Raw genomic sequence first — 21746 nt, 5'->3', positions numbered from 1 at the left:
GGTTCAATAAACAAGGGTAAAGTCAGGTAATGTAGGACACTTTTTGGTAGACTGCCAAAACAAAACACATAAAACTCTACAGACGATCTCAAGTAATAATTATATAACTCATGGTTTTCAGATAAATTTCTTTGAAGAAAATATGTTAAGTAAAATATTTTATTAATGTTGGACAGTAAAACACATCGACAAACCCTACATCACTCTGCTGGCATGTTAAGGTAAAATGGGACAGCTAATAAGGTAGAATTAGACAATCATGTATTTTATAAGCACCTGCTTGCAGGGACTACATTAAAGCAGATGTGTTGGCATCAAACTGTGAAATCCTCTACAGAATGATTTTAAGTGTTGTAATTATATTTTTAAGTTTAAGAAAATTAATAAAGAAAGAAAAAATAGACTAGGGGCTTTATGAAACTACCGGGAAGAATCTTTTCCTGTGTTGAAGGTGACTTACTGGTATGGCTCTTGATTCTTTCTTTCTTTGGTTTATATTTGTTTAGAGAAAGAGGCAGGTGAATACTTTTTTTTCTTACTCCCTGCTGCTTTTTGGTCATGAAACGTGTATTAGAGTTGTTTTGAATCTCATTCTGATTGTTGTGTGTTGATATGAGCAGAACAAGTAAAAATGATTTGAAAATGGTTAAATCTGTTCATCAGATCAGTCATTTTTCATGAAATCATAATGTAACTTATGGCAATTCTAAAATATATTCAAAAGTAACCCAATTGTAATCGCCATCATTTTGATTTGTAACTGTAATTAAATAGCGCCTAACGTTTTCATTCAGTAACTGTAACTGATTACAAGCACCATTACTTTGTCATTGAATACATGTATCCAACACTAGCTATGCTCTATACACCAACATGCATTGTGGAAATAATTCAGTGAGATCTCAGAATAGAGAACAGAGTATTTCTGACTCTGTTTCGGATAACCCCTGAGTCTATTCTAAGTCAGTAACTTTATAAGGAGTATTTTTGTGGTTTTCATGAGAATACAAAACATGAATGAAGACACAACCCTTTGTCTCATCGCCACAAGCATCTCATAGGTAGTAACACAAAATATTCAACAGGAGCAAAGCATCTGATATACCATGAGGTCTTAGGGAGCATTTCTTTTGATGTCATACTTTCTGTAAAAATATTGCTACATAAGCTGAGGCATTGCCAAAAAATAACAACCGTGTCATAACTCTTTGCTACATTACATGAATATTATGATTCAGGACTTCTACTACAAATCATTTGAGATCTGTGTTGATACAAATACCTATTTGATACATCAGCCTTTTGAGTAAATTTATGGTATTGTGTAAACTGCCAAACACAAAATAATTTTGTAATATTCAGTGGTGGAGGAAGTATTCAGTTCATTTACTTAAATAAAAGTACCAATACCACACCGTGAATAATCTGTTAAAAGTCCTGCATTGAAAATGTTACTTAAGTAAAAGTAAGGAAGTATAATCAGGAAAAGGCACTTAAAATATGAAAAGTAAAAGTTCCTAATTAAGAAAAATCTAAAAAAAAAACAACAACAAACTAACAAACAAACAAAACAAAAACACTCAAATATATATATAAAAGAAACAAAAGAAACAAGAAATTGACTCGCATGTTTATCAAAATAGTTGCCAATTAGTTTTTGGTCAGCTATTGCATTAATAAACTAATTATTTCAGCTGTACTTGTATGCACTGGGTAGTTTGATTTATAACAAAATATCATATTGTATACACTTTTCTTGTGGTTTTAACGCAAACTATCGATTTATTTAGTACTTGTAACTAAAGCTTTTAGTAAATGTAGTACAGTGGGATTAAAAGAAAAGCCTCGTGTAAAGTACAAGTTCCTGAAATTTTTACTTAAGCACAGTACTTGAGTAAATGTACTAAGTTACATTTCACCACTGGTAGTTTTATATCTAACCACAGCCTGATAGATAGCAGCCACGTTGGAGTATATTGAACAAGGAGGATGCTTTACTATTATGTGGACGTGGCCCACGTGATTTCACAATCATTCCTCCTATTCTTTATCGACCAATGAGAGGCAGTAGGGGGCGGGCTTTTACCCATGACAGCCAATAGCGTGTCACTTTTGTAATACGTTACTTAGCATTAGTTGCATCCGGGTGAGCACTTTGAGGTGAGTAGCTAATGCTGACCGAGACAAAATAATGAATTAAGAAATGTTAATGTTTGAATTTACTTTGACTTAAGTGACCACAAACGGGCCCATAATACAAATATACACTAGCTATGAAAAAGTGTTACAAATCCCCAGTGGCTTTCTGTCTCTAAAATATAAAGGCCGGCACCTAGCTAGTTAGCGTTAGCTTTAAGCTAACAGCTTGTCGCTGAAATTAATGTCCGGGTTTGCTTTGTCACCATTTTTGTCTTTTTGCCTCCATCGGTATAAATTTTAGATTGTTACGTGATTATGTGTGTTTCGACAGGTCCACTCAGGTTTTTACTTTGAAGCTTGGATCTCGGTCTTCAGGATGTACGGAGCCTTTCGGGTGCTGTTGCAGGTGCTGTCGGCCCAGCTGCTCTGTGTGTGGGTGCTAGGCTCTGAGCTAACTTTTGAGCTGCCAGACAACGCCAAGCAGTGTTTCTACGAGGACATCATCATCGGCACCAAGTGTACACTGGAGTTTCAGGTGAGTGGGTCCTCATTTGACCCAACGTTCAGCCTTTTTACAAATCGTCCTTATGGGAATCTGTCATTTTGAAGTGTTGAGGAACAGAGTCCAGCCTGTCCATTTGAAAGCATCATCCGGATTCAAAAATTGACAACACAGGGCTAGGAACACGTTTATATCAGCAGTTATGTGGGTTATCATTACACGATTAACTTTCCATAATAACAGCAACACTTAAAATATATATTTTTTTAAATTACACACATACAGGGGCTTTTGTCTGTCCTCGCCGTTGTGTGTACATGTGTAGTCTGGATGCTCAGTATAAGTAGAAGATAAGAAGAAGATTTACTATTACAATGTTGTGTGTGGTCTCTTCAATTTATATTATGTCTTCATGCCAGTTGCTCATGCCTTAACATGACTAAAATCTTTTGCATCTTGAGAGATATTGAATAATTGTACACATTTAAGATAATTATAGGATGGCTGTATTCTAGTGAAATGCATCCTTTGACTGATTTTGATGTGACTATCATCACAGGGCTGAGTGATATGGAGAAAATAAAGTATAATACTATTTTTGATCAAATACTTCAATATCGACATTGTGACAGTATTTTACGGTGAACTGTCAGTGCTTTCACAAAGTATTTACACAATGAAATTTCTGATAAATAGTAAATATTAGAAGAACAGCTAGAACAGTCTAGTACGTTTAGAAAATGACATCTCTGTACTGTTATGCAGCCTTTAAAACCAGAAAAGCACAACATTTTGGATTATAATGATATTCAAAATTTAAGATACTCAGTCTGATAGCCCTGCAATCATGACATGAGTTTTGTCCACATCGTCCCCTCCTTTTCTTTATATCCGTACTTCTTGACACAATGCATGATGACTTGGAAAAAACAAATATCGTGTCATTTTTCTAGATGGTCATCCTGTCTGTATGTTTTTCCAGGTGGTGACCGGTGGTCATTATGATGTGGACTGTCGTTTGGAGGACCCAGAAGGGACTACACTCTACAAGGAGATGAAGAAGCAATATGACAGCTTTACCTTCACGGCAGCCAAGAACGGCACCTACAAGTTCTGCTTCAGTAATGAGTTCTCAACCTTCACACACAAGACAGTGTACTTTGACTTCCAGGTCGGCGATGACCCTCCACTCTTCCCCAATGAGAACAGAGTCACTGCTCTCACTCAGGTAAGCTGTGTGTGTGTGTGTGGATGCACAAGCTTGATCATTATGCAGTGTTTAGCATACACTTTAAAACACTCCACAGGCTGCAGTAAGCTGCCATGCAGTGACCGCTCTAAGATATGGCTGATTGATTTTGCAGCACAGTGCCGCCAAACCAAACGCTGAGGATAGTTTGACTTTTAACGGCAAAGTGCAGCCAGAGAACACCTGCAGCGAATCAGTAAACAGAGTCCTGTGATTTCTGTGACATGTTGACCTATGTCACAAAAATGTAATTATTGTAGTGAGCTGCACTTTACCACTGCTTGTATTTTTAGCATTAGGGTCATACAACTAACACTTCTGAGGTTCCTGTAAGTGCATATAGCTGTGTGATTTCCGGAAATTCCCAGCCAGGCTCCTCCCAATTTAACCCTAAAAGAGGTCCAACCTGCTGAACATTTTTTTTAGACTTGAGCAGTCACCACCCAGTTCTGAAACACTTTTCTGAAAAATCTGATGGAAACAGAACATTAATTGTTGAATGTTCAAAAAAGATTAACTTTATGTATGTATTTATGTCCCTTTATTTTACAAGTTAAAGGATGTTTTCAGTTTTTTTTTTTTGCTCACCAATTTTTTTCAAGTTTGTGAATCAAAGTTAAAATGATCATGTTATTAGTTTGTCAATCATTGATTTTAAGCCACATCTAAATATCTTGTCTTGGTCTTGCCCTCCATATTTCCTAACCCTTTCCAGATGGAATCAGCCTGTGTTTCCATCCATGAGGCCCTGAAGTCAGTCATCGATTACCAGACTCACTTCCGCCTCCGTGAGGCCCAGGGTCGCAGCCGGGCAGAGGACCTCAACACCCGTGTTGCGTTCTGGTCCATTGGAGAGGCCATTATTCTTCTGGTGGTCAGCATCAGTCAGGTGGTCCTGCTGAGGAGTTTCTTCTCTGACAAGAAGACCACTACGACGCGTGTCGGATCGTAACAGTCTCTGAGCCTCAGGATCTAATACATCACTTTCTTTGTACCTGGGCTCGTGTGCATGGAGTTGGTTAGAATATCAGTGCTGACCTGACATTGGATCATATCAAACTGCCAGGTCGTACAATCTGACACGTCATCCTCATTCAGCACTGGTATTCATACAAACTTCATGCAAATGAGTCTTGAGCAAAAAGGTTATATTTGTTTAAAATGTTGTTGAGGGGTAAAAGAGAAAGCCTGAAGAGAGACTTTCTTGTGTTGCTTGTAACTATCTGTACTGGAGGGCAGTTAATGCAGCTGGTCATATAGTTGAAGCAATATATAATGATTTCTAAATGTATTATTTTATTTGTGTCCTTTTCTACCCCTGTCATCTCAAACCTTTTCTCCCTGATTTGTTCCATTTTTCAGCCCAAACTGTGCACTGAAAAAACCAAGAGTGGTTGCAGTGCACTGGGTCTCTAAAACCACACTGGCAAGGCAAAGAGGGTTTCCCCACAAAGGTTGCACGTGATCATAAAAAAATGTGTTGCATTTTCTTTATTTGCTATCAAACCTCACTGTATTAAGTGAGACAGAGTAGACATTGTGTTGTGCTTTTATCAGCTTACATAGAGTACACAGTCATTTAATCTAATATTCGCTTGAAACAGTTTGTATTTGGGTTGAAAGATTGAATGTAGAGATGCAGATGGTCTCCCTGGAGTGACTACAGACCCAATTCCTTAAAAATATTTAAGTCAGTTTTTGCAGTTTGGATTCTATTTGCACGATTACACACTGGGGTTAAGTTACTCTTCAATTTGAGCACACAAAAAGTCACATTAATCTGTGTGACTCAGTGTGGAAGGCAAAAATAAGAAATGACTGATATTCCTGTGTTTGACACATTCTGTGTGTTAAGTGACAATGATGGATATTTTAAATGCAACAACTTGTTATAAAGACATTGTCTTTCACTGGTTCCCTTGCAATGTTATGTCTAGTTCTGCCTTTGCTGTTTAAAGTGTATCAAGTTATTTTTGTGGGCTGATATTGTCCTCTTGGTTTTATACAGCACTGTTGTAAAATTCATGTTGTTTTGCAAATTATTGCTTGAATATAAGATAACTGAGTTGTAGTTGTAATTTGAAATGTTATTCCCTTGCTGTCAATTTAGTTAAATTTCTAAAGGAATGGGAAGAAGGATTTAGACAGCCTAAATACATTACTAGGACTCTGAATATTTATGCCTGCAAGAAGCACTACATGCAGGCTTAGTTCAACCTGGTAAAGTAGCTTCAGCCAGGAAATGATGTGAAACTTAGTGGGGCATTATTTCTCTCACTGTCTCACTGAAAAAACCTGAATGCAAATTGTGTTTTTAAACAAGCATGAAGGCAGAAACATGAAATACCTGAGTATAATGTAGTCAATTTGAAGTTCACCTGTTGAATTAGTAGTTCACAACATCAGTCAATGTGACTGAGGTTACATCAGATCTTGGAAAAGCTAGTAGACATCACTATTGGAATTTAAGACAAATATAACATTTATGTCATGACAAACAGCCACTTAAAGAAACCAAAAATTCAACGCTTATTATAGTTTGGTCTTGTTTAACTGTCAGAGCTTATTCTAGAGGTCTGGAAAACAATTAAAATCTGTGTTTTATTTTATTCATTTATTACTTCTGGTTTTGTCTTTTCTTCCTGTGTTATGCTTTCCCCCTCTCCCCATATGTTCAAGGTCAGTTTTGGTAGGTGGTGCAGTGTAGACATTTTGGGTTTGTGCACAGGTCATTTTTGGACACAATTTCAGCTCTGATGCATTCTGGGAACTTTTTAAGTTATTGGGATGGCTAAATAAACTTTCTGTTAAAATGTTGGGGTATGCTTTTATTTAATCCTAACTAATAATCACTTGATTTTCAATAAGAGATCATGTTTTTGGATACAACCTCTGGCCATTCTTCTTGCATCCTGCAGGGAGTGATATAATCAAGGCCATCACAGTCAGGTTTGCACACGTACAGTACTGTGCACGAGTCCTAGCCCACTATAGATTTGTTTTTGCCTTGCTGATGCAAAAAATAGTCTTGTTCCTGTCTAATTGTGTAGTTTTGGCATTTTGAATGAAAAGATGTGGTAGGGACTTGGTCTTACACAGTAGCCATCTTCCAGGGAGTTAAACTGTCACAAGTTGTTTAAGTAATGCTCAACAAAGAAAGGGGTAAAGACAAAACATGGAGTCTTACAACGGCAACAAATCAATATTGAGCTTTGGACATGTCTTGAATGCGACCTGGTGGAAATACACCAGACGATTAGTATTGTAGTTCTCATCTCTCTTGTTTGCCCAAGAGAGTTCAAGACATGCAAAGTAGACAGAGAGGTCACACTTGTAACTTTAGCCTGTTGATGTTGTTTTATTATGAAATATTTGCGTTTTAAATACTGTATACATATTTCTTGTATGTTCTGGTTGTATTTTACTAAAGAGTGTTGGAATGTAAGGAAGTATGTTTACTCAAGTACTGTACTTAAGTACAAATGTGAGGTACTTGTACTTGAGTATTTTCTTTTCATGTCACCTAATACTTTCACTCCACTACATTTCAGAGGGAAATATTAAACTTTTTACTCAACTTCATTTATCTGACAGCTATCGTTACTTTACAAGTTAAGATTTATGCATAAACAAAGGTAAAAAGAATTTATAAAATATGTTTTGCTTGAAATAAATGCCCAAACAGTTTTTACAAGTACAACTGAAACAATTATTTGCTAAATCAATTAACTGACTTTCTTTTTTCTTTCTTTTTTTAAAATAATTTTGAGTTTTGGATGATGTTTTTTTTTTTTTTAAGAATATTGAGTTTCGGCATCCATTTTCAGTTATTGGTTATTTTGAGTTGGGGTTACATTTTTTTAATATCATTTCAAGTTTTTAGTGTGTGTATATACACACACACACATATATATATATATATATACAATTGTGTGTTTCTATAGTTGGGGGGTAATTATTTTTCTTCAGTGCATGCTTTTACTTTTAATACTATTAGTACATGTTCCTGATTATACTTACTTGCTTTTACTTAACATTTTTAATGCAGGACTTTTACTTGTAACAGAAAATTTTCACAGTGTGGTATTTATACTTAAGTAAAGGAACTGAGTACTTCCTCCACCACTGCTGTGAAATAAATATGTATGATCATAACTTTGCTAAAATGAGTTTAAGGTGGCATAAGACTTTTGCACAATACTGTAATATTTCAAATGATTTTTCGATTAGTTCTGATGTTCTCTGCATGATAATTTTATATATATATATATATATATATATATATATATATATATATATATATATATATATATTTGTAAAAGTCCCAGGTACTCGAAGAGCAGCGATCCCTTTTTGTTGTTTTTCCATTGATTACGTCAGAGTCTAGCAGCTCTGTGATTGGTCGCTCACACGTCAATCACATGCGCGAGCCGAGAAAAAAGACTGCGTTGGATTTGCGATTTGACAGAAACTGAGTCGTGATCATCCGGTCGAGCCGTGGGTGGATAGCCTTCCCTATTTACCATCCCCTCCGCCGAGATTATTGTCAGCTCGCTGAGTGGCTACATGGACGACTGTTGTTCGCCGTTTTGGGGATAACGTCTCTGGCTTGTTTCTCGACGTGTGTGTGCGGCTCGGACACCGGGGATATCTCCTAACCGTTTGGCCGACCGAGCGTCGCTTTCCCAGGCTAAGCTAACAGCAGCACGGCGTAACGGGTGGGGGTGGATTTCTACATTTCTTTCGGCCCTCGGGAAGCGAATATAAATAATGTCTCGGTAGTGTTTTGTGGGACAATGACAAGCGCTGGAGGCAGATCTAATGGAGACGAGCTAGAAGAGGAGAAATATCAGCGGATGAGTATCGGTTGAACGATCTATAAAGAGGTGAAAAGTAGTTCAGCTTGGCGAAGCTAGTCGGTTAGCTACGTTGATCGAGGAAGTTGACTAGCCACCTTGCTAACTCGGCGACAAATGTATTACTGGACCAAGGGTCGCCTCAAACGTTATTAGTCGATTTAAAGAGACACAAAACAGGCTGGTGATGCTGATTTTTAAAACTGGCGTGTACAAAGACAAATAGTGCGATTTTAACCAAAACTAGCTAACGTCAATTGGCTTACCGTTAGCTAGTGAGTCGGAGCTTGTAAACAAAGAGTCCCGAGCTCCACCTGTCCTCAGCAACGTTACACATCGGGTTACACTTAACCGACTGTTTCACGTACATCGTTGCCTTTTTATTAGCATTGAACCAACTCTCAGAGATGGATTTAAAGACAGCAGTGTTTAACGCAGCAAGGGACGGTAAACTCCGGCTGCTTCAGAAACTGTTAGAGAACAAAGATGGACACGAGGTGACCAAGTTGATGGGCGAGAAGACAAACGGGGCCACCCCGCTCCTGATGGCGTCCAGGTACGGTCACCTGGACCTGGTAGAGTATCTGCTGGAGTGCTGCAGCGCTCCCGTTGAGGTCGGTGGGTCCGTGAACTTTGACGGGGAGACCATCGAGGGAGCGCCTCCCCTTTGGGCAGCTTCTGCGGCGGGTCACCTGAAGGTGGTCCAGTCCTTGCTGGGCCACGGAGCATCTGTGAACAGCACCACCCTGACCAACTCTACACCACTGAGGGCAGCTTGCTTTGACGGCCACCTGGACATTGTGAAATACCTGGTGGAGCACAAAGCTGACCTGGAGGTGGCCAACAGACACGGCCACACGTGTCTCATGATTTCCTGCTACAAAGGACACAAGGAGATAGCACAGTATCTCTTGGAGAGAGGCGCAGACGTCAACAGGAAAAGTGTAAAAGGTGAGGGGGCGGCAGACAAACAGCTATCAGCAACAAATGACATACAGTAGCCTTTTTTATTGACAAGGTGTCTCATCCAGAAAAAAGAAACTGTACATTTCAGGGTTCAATATGGGTTAAATTCCCTGTTCCAAGACAAATGTCAGCTCAATAGATAATAAAGGTAATAATAATAATAATAATAATAATAATAATAATACACTTTATTTACCTTAGAGCCCAGGTTATTATTTGCTTAAATTTGCTTAAATCACTGAAGCCAACAGGCTTATATTTGTGATGGGTGTCTACATGGGGCAGACTTTTATTTACTTTCTTGCAAAACTGTTGCTTAGCAAAGATGGGAAATACAGTCAAATTGTTTATGTTAACCTCTTGTTTACTATGATAGTATTACTTCTTTGGTGCTCATGGTTTCAGTAGAATGAATGGTGGAGAATATCACCAAGCTAAAGATGTGTAGCATTTTCACACTCTCAACATTTTAAAAAAAATTGATATATATGTGTGATTTAAGCAGCTTATGTCCAGCGGGTAGCCAACATCCTGTTTTATACATCCAAAGAACTTCTATAAAAATGAACTGCATGACTACCAGACCGGGCCTCTAATTGAGATAGGCCTTTATTTGTTAAAATGTGTAGCCACTCAAGGCTAGTAAAATGAATGGATTTTTGTTTAATGTTTTACAGTATATAGCACCTTAAATGCTTTACAATAAGGGCATTACAAGCACAGTGATATGACATGAACATAAAACAGGCCAGCAAGGCAATTCAGCATAAAAGGACATTTTAAAACACAGTAAAACAAAAAATAAGTCATAAAATAACACCGTAAATCATAAAATCAATTTAGATTCAACATTTTAAAAGAACTGCAGTAGCCTGAAGAGTAAAAAGAAGAGTTTTAGAAAGTCAGAGCTAGTTAAAGGATAGAGTTAACAGATATGTTTTAAGCTTCCTAAACAAAAAAAAAAAATTAGTACCGTATCAGAGATTTTCCTTTGGTCGTTGCTGGAAACCTCCAATAAAGAAGATGATCCCAGTGTTGGTTAAGGCAAATAGTTCACAAGGGAGTTAGCAATGTACCTTGGTCCAAAACCATTTAGAGCTTTGTTTACAGGTAGGGTGGTCTTAAAATCAACTCTAAATGTCACTGGAATTTAGTGCAGAGAAGCTAAAACTGACCTAATGTGCTCTCTCCTTTTGGTTCAGGTAAAGGTATGTCATGATCTCATAGCAAGTAAACAGAGGAAATCGAATAAAAAATGCTGGTATTCTAAACAGGTAAAATACCTGTATATATCACAGGTGATAACACACAGATATCTTAATGAAGACTTTGTAAAAACCAGTAGGGATCAACAATATGAGATAATAATTAAAGCATTTACATGTTTCCGCATGTAATGACTCAACAGAATAACACAAACTTCTGGTTTCACAATGGAAAACTTCTGTGATGACTACGTCAGCTTGGGCTGACTCTGTGGGTGTGTCATAAGCTCTCTTTGAAAGGTATTTTATGAGTACATGAAAACCAGTGTCCATCCGGTTTTTAGGGTATTGTATTCTGTGAGATAACAGACCAAAGGATTGCTTATCCATTAAATAATTTTGTGGCTCAAACACATGGCCGCTGTAGATGTGTAATAGGCTTGGCAAATGTGTGTTGTTTCGACCTTCATGGGGCACAGCTGTTGTGGTTAGTTTGAATACATATTTGTTGCAGTGGATTTATAAAGTGACTAGTTTTGGGGGCAGGAAAAATGATCAATTTATCCTTAAAGTAGTATTTTGTCCTTATAGAGAGAGTCCTCATATAAAACTAGGCTGTCTGTGCAGTAGAAAGACGTAAATATTTTTGAAATTGATGAAAAAGGACTGTGCCATTGGATTGTGCTCAAAAGGTAGAAACCTTAGAACCTTTAGAAAGCTCCGGACCAATAAACACTCACGCTGGTGGGTAACGTTATGTAGTTTGAGCAACTGCCATGAATGTATTAAGAAAAACTGAATACAGCATGGATGTGGGGCCCAATTCATTCCTCTGAGAGCTACTCAGTGATGCATGAAGCAAAAAAAAAAAGCCTTTTTTTCTGCTGTTTTCAGCTGAAGGTTCCCAGATCTTTTGGATTGCACTAGAGACTTAAGCCGGCGAACGGCTGACTTCCTGTTTAGCACTCTGCTAGCTTGCTTGGCGATCAAATTATTTAATCTTGTGGCTCCCCTAGACTTTTCAAATGTTAATAAACTGAATGTATTAAATCTTGATCATAAAATTAGTCATTTCGCAGAGATTTTTATGCTTACAAAAATGTATTCACTAATTTAAAGATGTCTCTTTCCCAATGTAAGTCAATAGGAAAAAGCCTTTCTCGGCCCCATGGCATCACATGATGGATCCAGATGGTGTAATTCCAGTTTGGTCACTATAGCCTCATTCCCGCTGCAAAAAATCCACTAACACCAGTTGACTGCGGTAATGTCAGCCCCTAACCATCAAGAAGTGATGATGCGACACTACTAATTACTGTCTATCTCCTCCTAAGCAGCGATAAAACACACATTCAAATACATGTGCCCCGAGTTTGAAAGGAAGACTGAATAAGTTAGAGATATATAGAGAAGAAAACACTGAAACGTTTTCAAAGACCTCTGATCCTGCTGCTGTGTACTGTTTAACTGTTTAACTGTTCTGCCTGTCCGTGTCGTTGCACAGACACACCAACAAAACGAGTCCCAAGAGCCAGCGAATGATTTGGCAGACCATCTGTATAGTCAGTGTGTTCCAAAATTATCATACTCTCAAAACATTCATATACTGTAAATGTGGTGTATGTGTTATCCTCATGCAGGAATCTGACAAACTTGCAAGCAGTGTATTGGTTTTCATCTCCCACTCTTTGGTCACAACAGTGCTGTTGCAGCTTATCTATGGCTGGCCTGATGAACCTGATGAATTCATTAACTTTAGCCAAAACGCCGGAGTAGAGACCTAGTTCTCCTGACCAGTGGAATATCAGGACGCAGGTGCTCTGTTGTGCACAAATCAATGCATGTGCTTACAAACGAGCTAGTCAGTATCATATGGCAATTGAGGCTCATTATTCAGATTTCTTTCCCACAACAGCAGAACCATCAGGAAATGTGTAATATTGGATATGAAGTGGCATATTTCCAAATAACAATGGACCTTGTGTTGATGGAGGAAGGCACGCAAGTTAGAAAAAAATGGTCAGGGCACTATAATCTCATTCAAACTGTTTTAAAAGCTATGATAAACTCCCTTCCCCCCCAGACAAACCAACACTTAGTTTATTCAATTCCTTCCGTAGAAAACCTGTTAGTGAGGCTCCCTTCTCTCTTCAGCTTAAGGTAGCCTAAATTCAGTCTGGACATGGATAAGGAGCATTCAGACTAATACCTGGCGTTGGAAAGGATTTCCTTGGTTTTTGGATTAACTTGTTTTGTTTGTAGAGGTGAATTTATCACCCAGATAAGCAAAGGTCAACATATTACCTTCACCATGTAAAACAATTAAACACTTTCCCCCAGAAAATGTGCCAAATTTGGTGGCAGTTGGTTTTGAGGAACATCCAAAAGAGGCATTGTGAGAAATTCATGGAAACATAAACATTGATGATGTAATGATGATGTAATAGTCTAAATTTCCTTTGTGGCAAACTGCATTTAAAATCCAAAAATATTAAAACATAATCACTTGTTTGTTTAAAAGCATTCAGTCCCCCAACACCACAACAGTAATGTTAATCATTTTTTCTACAGTGTTAACTTCACTCGTTTTATCCATCTATATAAAATAGAGGAAAATCCCCGCTGCAGCCCCCAAGTTTTCTTTGTCAAGAGTAAAAAATAATCTGATCAGTGTAGTTTTGGCAGAAACTGCAGAGTATAAATAATGGTTAATCTCTGACTAACCCTGTTTGGTCTGGCCTGCTTGAATATGGATTAGCCTTAGTGGACTGAGAGCGGAGAAGCTAGATGCAAGCGAAAGCAAAGCAGCATTACACAAAAGAATTACATTGACATTATTAGGCTGATAGGGATGGACATGAGGTGTGTTGAACTGATTTACTTGATGACATTTATGTGTGTTGAGGTTGTTGTTTTTCTGATATTGTTTTCCAGAACCCTAACTACTCATGTTTAACTCCAGGAAGAACCATCTGAGGAAACCTTTTTTTCCACAATGTTTTTGTTGATGATTGACCCAGATTTCCAGGGCTGAGTGACCTATTTGAAAGAAAAGTTTATAGGACAAGAATGGGCAAGGCATGCAGAGGCTTAGTAGTATTCTGCCTCCACACTTTTGCTTTCACGTAACAGATACTTGTCATGAAACCATGTATGTAAATGTTACTTACATAGGGTTTTGTTTGAATGCATGAATCAGTGGGCAGCAGATGTACACTATCAAAGGGACACTACAGCAGGAATCTATCTAGGATATAGAATTACTGTATTTAAAACTAACCTGTTTCAGATAGTTGGTAAACTTTCCTCTGGTGTCTGAAATTAACGTTTTGACTCCCTGGGCAAGGTGGCTGGTCAGGCAATTTTTTTTATTGGCCAGAATGATACATTTTCCTTTTTGCAGTATCAGTTTTACGGATACGTTTGTTTCAGTGAGTTTTACTAAGATAATATTATATTATATGGAACACAAACTTAAAGAAAAGGCCAGAGCAAAAATTGTTAAATGTATTGTAAACACTCATCAGCACAGCCTCAGCATGTAAATAGGTTTGCTCTGGTGAGCAATGAAGCACTGTTTATATTTAGGGCTTTTATTTTGAAAGGTACGAATGGAGGAAGTGGAGCTAATGCACTGTCGCTGTCACTGTAAGAGGCAACAAAAGAGGGTTGTCTTGGTTCAGTCTATGTGGCCTCTGTCTTAATATCTCCCCGCCTTCAGAAGTATGTGTGCAACATTAGCTAGTGGTAGACCAGCATCAAGTAACAGTTTAGTGGATCAGCTGATCTCATGTATGGTAAACAGCACTGCAAATCAAGTGGCACTCGTGATGGTCAGGTTTTGTGTGTGTGTGTGTGTATGTGTGTGTGTGTGTGTGTGTGTGTGTGTGTGTGTGTGTGTGTGTGTGTGTGTGTGTGTGTGTGTGTGTGTGTGTGTGTGTGTGTGTGTGTGTATGTGTGTGTGTGTGTGTGACACAGAGACAGCACAGGAGCAATGAGCAGCAGAGCCATGCACCCCTAAATGACACCAACACGCTGCAGAGACTCTCAGCATTGTTAATTACACGACTATTTTGGTGCAAACACCTACCAAGATTAACTCCAAACAGAAAATCTACCTGCATTTGGTGCTCGGCAGAGATTAATTTCAGGGTCCTGCTTTCCTTTATCTTATTAGATTTTTGTTGGTTCTAGGGCTGTATAAACTGTACTTATGCATTTTGGGATGCCTGACACCAAGGACACAAAGTGTATAAAAGCAGAAAGAGAGAAACCCATCTCTCCCTCTCTCCCGCTCCCTCTCTCTTAAAAAAACTCAAAAAAGTGATCAAATGGCAAAATCAGGTGGTGCTGATCAAATATACTGCGAGTATGGCAAGTTGCACCTGGACGATGATGGTAATCAGGTGGTTTAAGTGAGCGTGCTGCAGACAAGTGACTTGATGGCCGTTTCCATAAGAATCCTGATATCAACGACAGCTGTTTTGAATATATCCGAGAGAATGGACAGTGTACTGCTGTACTCCTGGCTTTGCTGTAACGCTCTAGCTCTGTCTATAGAAACAGAAAGGTTGGCCGAATGTTTTTCTTGTTTACAGTTTGCAAACCAAACAGTGGCACCAAAACCATTTCTGCTCTATCAAAAATGCTGGGGTTCCCAGCAGTCATATAGGATAAGTGCATGCCACAATTACCTCTTCCTCCAGCAGCATGGTTGTAAGATCTTCATTTAAATGTATGTGCAGATCATCTAGCATTACTTGTGTATGCTGACTAATTCTGTTGCTGAAAAGAAACCATAAATGGTCATTTGTTCACAGGAAACACAGCGCTTCATGACTGTGCAGAGTCGGGCAGTCTGGAGATCATGCGGATGTTACTGCAGTTTGGAGCATCCATGGAGCAGGACGGCTATGGCATGACGCCTCTGCTCTCTGCCAGCGTCACAGGACACACTAACATTGTGGATGACCTGACGACACATCCGCAGGTCAGGGTTTTTGTCACTGACAATGGAAAGTTTGTCTACCTGTGTGGGAGGCTCTTGCTTTGATGCATTTAATCTATTCATCTTGGAGAAATATATGAAAAAAGTATTTTCTTTCATTTGCAGACAAGCCACACAGAGCGCGTCGATGCCCTGGAGCTCTTGGGTGCCACATTTGTTGACAAGAAGAGAGACCTGCTCGGAGCTTTGAAATACTGGAAAAGAGCCATGGACCTCAGGTACATGGACAGTAACAACATTGTCCATAAACCAGAACCCAAGCAGCTAATCATGGCATATGACTACGCCAGGGAGGTGAGTACTTTCTTTCTACTAGGGACCACCCCAGAGTGAGTCGCATTGCATTGAATGGTCTTGAAATATATTGTATTATTGCAGAAGTGGTCATAATTTGATAAAGGCAGCACAGAGTTTAGCAGGGAGACTGCTTTTAAATTCACTGTGCACAAAAAAACTTGAAAGTAGTCTCTTGTATCTGAGACACAGCCTGCAAAATTTTGCATTAGCTGTGAAGAAATGGAAACCAAGAGAAACAGATATTTAGGACCTTGCTTGTTTCCACAAAAAACACACTTCAGGCACAAGGGAAACATAAAACGTATTACTATAATTTTTGCCACATATACAGAAAACATACTGCAGCAGTCTAGTGTCAGCTCTTAAGCATGACTTCATTGTACAGGAAAACCTTAAACTGCCTTAATTGCTGTACTGTGCCATTGTTTTGACCTTGTAATCCTCCTCCTAGGTAACAAATGGAGAAGAGCTGGACGGGCTGATATCTGACCCGGATGAGATGCGCATGCAGGCACTGCTCATCCGTGAAAGAATCCTCGGCCCACAACATCCAGACACGTCTTATTACATCCGTTACAGAGGCGCCGTCTACGCTGACTCTGGGAACTTTGAGCGCTGTATCAATCTGTGGAAGTATGCATTGGACATGCAGCAGAGCAACCTGGACCCCCTCAGCCCCATGACAGCCTCCAGCCTGCTGTCATTCGCTGAACTCTTCTCCTTCATGCTGCAGGACAGAGCCAAAGGGCTTCTGGGGACATCGGTGTCATTTGAGGACTTGATGGGGATCCTTTCCAAGAGCGTGTTGGAGATTGAGCGGGCCGTTAAACAAAATGGACCGATGCCTCCTGACCCTGCACAGCTCAGCAAAGCCCTGTCAATCATCCTGCACCTTATTTGTCTCTTAGAGAAGGTGCCTTGTACTGCAGAACAGGACCACTTTAAGAAGGAAACCATCTACAAGTGAGTTTCTGTATAAATTACTTAAGGTGCCTTGATTTTTCTTCAGTGAGGAAAACTGCCTCGGTAATCTGGTAGAGTGAGGTCCTTCACGTGTGTTCGTGCAGTGCAAAATAGGGCAGTTTTGAGTGAAATCTGTATTTTTTTGTGGCTCTGATTTTCTTTAACCTCATTTCTAAAAATGTCTTTCCATGTCCTGACTTGTATTTGGTGCCGTACTGTCAACTTGCTCCAGTCAGAGCAACTTTCTTATCCCCCTTTTTCAGCAAATAAGAGTGACAGTTGAACAAAGGGCGGACGATATATTGATGGTACTCAGTTATTTCCACGTAAGATGTACAACTTAACCATATCACAAACATCAAGTGTACATTGTCACGTCTCTCCTTTTTTTTTTTTTAAGCCACCGGCATGAGACTCAATGACATTACAGTTTTCTGGCTGTCTTCTATGACTCAGTCCCTCTGACAGGCACAAAAAAAAAAAAGTTGCAAGGTGTGTGTTTTGGTATCTGCAGGGGCCCAGGCCATGACCATTTAGACGCATTTTACGATCATGGACCACCATGAACCACATGGTTCAAGCCAAACTGAAATCTTCACTTTCAGCTGGGACATTGTCCCTCACTGCCGTTACCATAAAAGTTATAGTTCAAGGTCACCTTTTGCTCTTCTTAGACTGAAAAATTTACATCTGTCCACATCACCACAGGTTCCTGAAGCTCCAGCCGTGTGGTAAGAATGGCTACAGTCCACTACACCTGGCAGTCGACCGCAACACCACCTGTGTGGGCCGCTATCCCGTCTGCAAGTTCCCCTCCCTCACAGTCGCCTCCATCCTTCTTGAGTGCGGGGCAGATGTGAACAGCCGTGATGAAGATGACAACAGGTCAGTTTGTTTTGTTTTTAGTTCTTCGTTTAAGATACACTATGCAGAAATTTCCTCAAAAAACAATGCACAGACTCCTGCAGAAGCAATCCCTCTCAATAATCACTCATGACCCACCAGTAGTGTGTGGCGGTGTATTTTTCTGCAGAGACCGCCCTCTGCCTGTATTTTGTACTTTCTGTGTTGGGAACGTTTGTGGCTGTGTATCCCAACAGCGCTCAGGCAAGGTCATGGCTGGTGATGACCAGTTGTCAGACTGTAAGCAGCAGGCATGCAAAGGAAAAACACAAATGAAGCGAGGGTAAACTCCAAACAACAGTGAATTTGGGATGGATTTTTACCTCAACTTTCGCTGATGAGCGTGTTTACAAACATTAAACCACAATCCTGATAGGTATACCTTTAAGCTCTCATACCTCATACCATACTTGATAATAAAAAAACATAGTAGAAAGGGTTACTTAAGGTTTACTACGTATGTCCATAAACCGAGAAGGTAAATGAAAAAAAATAGGGCTGCCCTTTAAAAGATCAAGATTCAAATCATCAGTTGAAGACCCTCGGCCGACTGAGATTGCTAAAAGTCAAGCTGCCGTTCTTTTGTTCTTTTGCTAGTCGATGTGCTGTGCAGTGTACTTCTGGGGACATTTTGGTCCCCAGATTTTGCTGTGTAGTGAATTCTCTTGACTTTTTCGCTACTCTTTGGAGCTTCAGACATGCAGGCAGCGGATAGACAGGGGCACAGAGGAGGAGAGACCTGCTCAGTAACAGTGAATTTGCAGCTTACAGCAGGTTAATATGCTGCAGTCTCTGGCTTTTGTTTGATATCTAGTGTTGGGAAAAAGTGTTGCTTACTATATGATGGGAATGCTGCTGTCACACTGAACTTCCCGCGGAGCCCCGTTAAACTGAAAAACTTTGTATCGAAAACCAAAACAAAGAATTGGATATTGATATTAAACAACCAAATCCAATTTGACTGGTATAATTCTGAGTTGGGCACAGCCCTAAAATAAAAAAAGAAAGAAAAAGCTCCTTCATTGTGCCATTATGACAGCCACCAGTTAAACAAATAGCATGAAATGTCCATGATTACTTGTTTTGTAGTAAAATCACATAGTGGATCTATTATCTTTCCCAACCCACCAGCCCCCTTCACATAGCTGCATCCAACGGTCACCCTGACATCATGAACCTGCTGATATCATGCGGGACTCACTTTGACAGCACCAACGCCTTCCAACAAACGGCCTGCGACCTCCTGGACGAGAAGGAGCTGTCCAGGAATGTAATCCAGCCCATTAACCACACCACGCTGCAGTGCCTGGCCGCCAGGGCCATCGTCAAGCACAGCCTCGATTACCGGGGAAACATCCCCGAGAAACTAGAGGCCTTTGTCTTGCTCCACAGATAATAATCGTGAAGAAGGGGAGTGGATGGATGAAAAGAGGAGAGGGTGTGATCACATCAAGTGGACTGAACAGTCTGAGGAGCATTTTAGTTCAAAGCCTGACCCACAAAGTGTTTGAGGAGCAGAAGGACACAATTTTGTGGGCGAGGTTTGCAAACTATTTGGAGTATGAACTTGAATATTCGTGTGGACAAAAATGTCTTCATTCAACCAGAATAAACTGAAAAATGAGTAAACGGGGGAATGAGTTACCATTTTCTTCCTCTGTTTGCTCTCATGGAGCCACAGCTCTCAGATCTGTGGGGATGTATTACGAGCAGATTGCAACATGGACAAACATAGTTGTATCTCTGGATGAACTGAGCACGGGGTTTACATATTTTTGCTTTAGAAAAATTTGACTTTTTTTTTTTTTTGCATAATCCACTATGCTATTTATTGAATGAAACTTGAGAGATTTTTCTCCATGCTGGCTTCAACCCAGCCTCAACTTTGCCTGCTCCTCTCTTCTCAAAACAAAGATTGAGGCATTTCTACATATGCTGGGACTTCAGGTTATTTTTTTGTTCGTCCCATCACTGTTGCCAACAGTCATGGACCCTTCCTCAGTTACTCTTAGGTTACTCTTTTTTTGTACTTTTACAAAACATTTAGTTATTGTCATGCAACTCTGGATATCTGCCAAGTAGTGTGGATTCTAGACTCATTTGTCGTTCCCTCTTTAGTGTATAACAAAGCTTTACAAGAAGGGTTTAATGTCTGCGAACACCATAAGTGCTTTATTCTTCCTATGCACAGGCTAGGCTGTTGGAAAGAGAGACTGTTGTATTCTGTGCCGGCACTCGTCTGTGCAATATCTCATGAGTTTTTGTGTTTACCTCATTGCTGCCGTTTCCTTCAGTATCCCCTCCCTTCACTCAGAGAAGGAAGGGGATACAAAACCATTGTACTGATTGTTGTAAGAAGAGCGAATGAATTGGAGTGTATGTGTGTGTGTGAGTGCCACAGTGTGTTTCTTGTATGCCGAGTGTTTTTTTTTGAGCTTACACAAATTATTGAGGACAAGAGTCTGGTGAAGTGGCACTCATGGAGATTCCATAATGCACATGACTGCCACTACGACCCACAACGGCCAAACTCGGTGTCTACAACAGCTGGAGTGTGCAGGCTTGTGCACAGAAGTGACCTCTTAATGTGTTACATGGCTGACCTTTGAAATGCCATCGTTCTTTTAATAATCATGATCAAAAAGGAAAAAAAAAAATCTAGGGTTGGCTACCAACATTGGCCCACTGTGCATGTGCAGCAGCAGCAGCATATCAGCCAACCGGTCACTGCAGAGAACCTTTCATGAGAACTCCTAGACTCCAAACTAGACGACAGCTAGGATAGTTCTGCTGGTTTTTTACAACCGTCATCCAATTGTATGAGAACTGAAGACAGCGGGAGGGCGCCTTGACTTACAGAATAGTAAAGCTTTGTGAATTATCTTGTTTGCACATTAGCTTTTAGATGTGTGGGTTGAAAAAAGGGCTTTTCATAATTCATAGGATTTCATATTGCAGTCTATTTAACCTGACAGTTCAAAACCAGACATAGAAAATGTATGATGACTCCCAGGGCAACTTGATTTGAATCTGCACTTTACTACAGCGGAGTTTAAGATTTGATATGGCATTAATCAAGTTCATGTCTTAATAACCAGTTTGACAATAAACCCATGTTGCACTTGTCTTCATGTCTAAATGTCTTTATTTCCTTATTCTGTGTGTTTGTGTGCAGATAGGAGTTGCATCAAATCCTCTGAACCCCAAAGGGTGTTTTTTTTTTTTTTTTTGCTCCTGTCATATTATACTCACTGTGCCTCATTTTCACTGCAATATATCAGTCCTGCACCTCTGTGGAAATGGCACAATAAAGGGTAAAAGGGGGAACTCAAATGTCTTTTGTGTTCCGAGTATCACTGTTAAAATGCCATAAATCATTGAAAAAGAAAGTCAAGTTGCATTTCTTTTATTTATTTTTCAGATAATGGAGAAAAATGGAATCCATATGTGCAACTTTGCCCATAAATGTTGGGGCTCCACATGCTACACATATTTTTTCAGTATTTACATCTTTACAACCTCTCCCGCTCTCTTCTCTGCTTTGTGTAAACAGCCTGCAGCTCAGTCGAGGTTTCACTGAAACTTTGTCAAGTGACTGCCGCTCTCAACAGTCATACATGACTTCCCACTTGCTCATGATTTTCACAGGGTCTGATTG

The 21746-nt window shown here is 39.7% G+C and overlaps 2 protein-coding genes across 2 annotated transcripts; both read left to right on the top strand.

Moving 5' to 3' along the window:
* Nucleotides 1–2065: 2065 nt before the first annotated feature.
* tmed7 (transmembrane p24 trafficking protein 7) lies at nt 2066–6707 on the top strand. The gene is made up of 4 exons (XM_042488574.2): nt 2066–2160; nt 2471–2674; nt 3624–3869; nt 4606–6707. The coding sequence occupies exons 2-4, from the start codon at nt 2516–2518 to the stop codon at nt 4840–4842; spliced, it is 642 nt and encodes a 213-aa protein (XP_042344508.1). The 5' UTR covers nt 2066–2160; nt 2471–2515; the 3' UTR covers nt 4843–6707.
* A 1635-nt stretch (nt 6708–8342) lies between these two features.
* Nucleotides 8343–21214, top strand: fem1c (fem-1 homolog c). Its single transcript, XM_042487681.2, has 6 exons — nt 8343–9697; nt 15738–15907; nt 16031–16219; nt 16674–17185; nt 17894–18070; nt 19220–21214. Exons 1-6 carry the CDS (start codon nt 9154–9156, stop codon nt 19482–19484), a joined length of 1857 nt encoding a protein of 618 aa, XP_042343615.1. The 5' UTR covers nt 8343–9153; the 3' UTR covers nt 19485–21214.
* Nucleotides 21215–21746: the final 532 nt, after the last annotated feature.

This window comes from Plectropomus leopardus, chromosome 4 (assembly GCF_026936395.1).
Source record: "Plectropomus leopardus strain MGB_pleo_1.0 chromosome 4, ASM2693639v1, whole genome shotgun sequence".
NCBI lineage: Eukaryota > Metazoa > Chordata > Actinopteri > Perciformes > Serranidae > Plectropomus > Plectropomus leopardus.
This window is presented reverse-complemented; position numbering and strand designations above follow the sequence as displayed.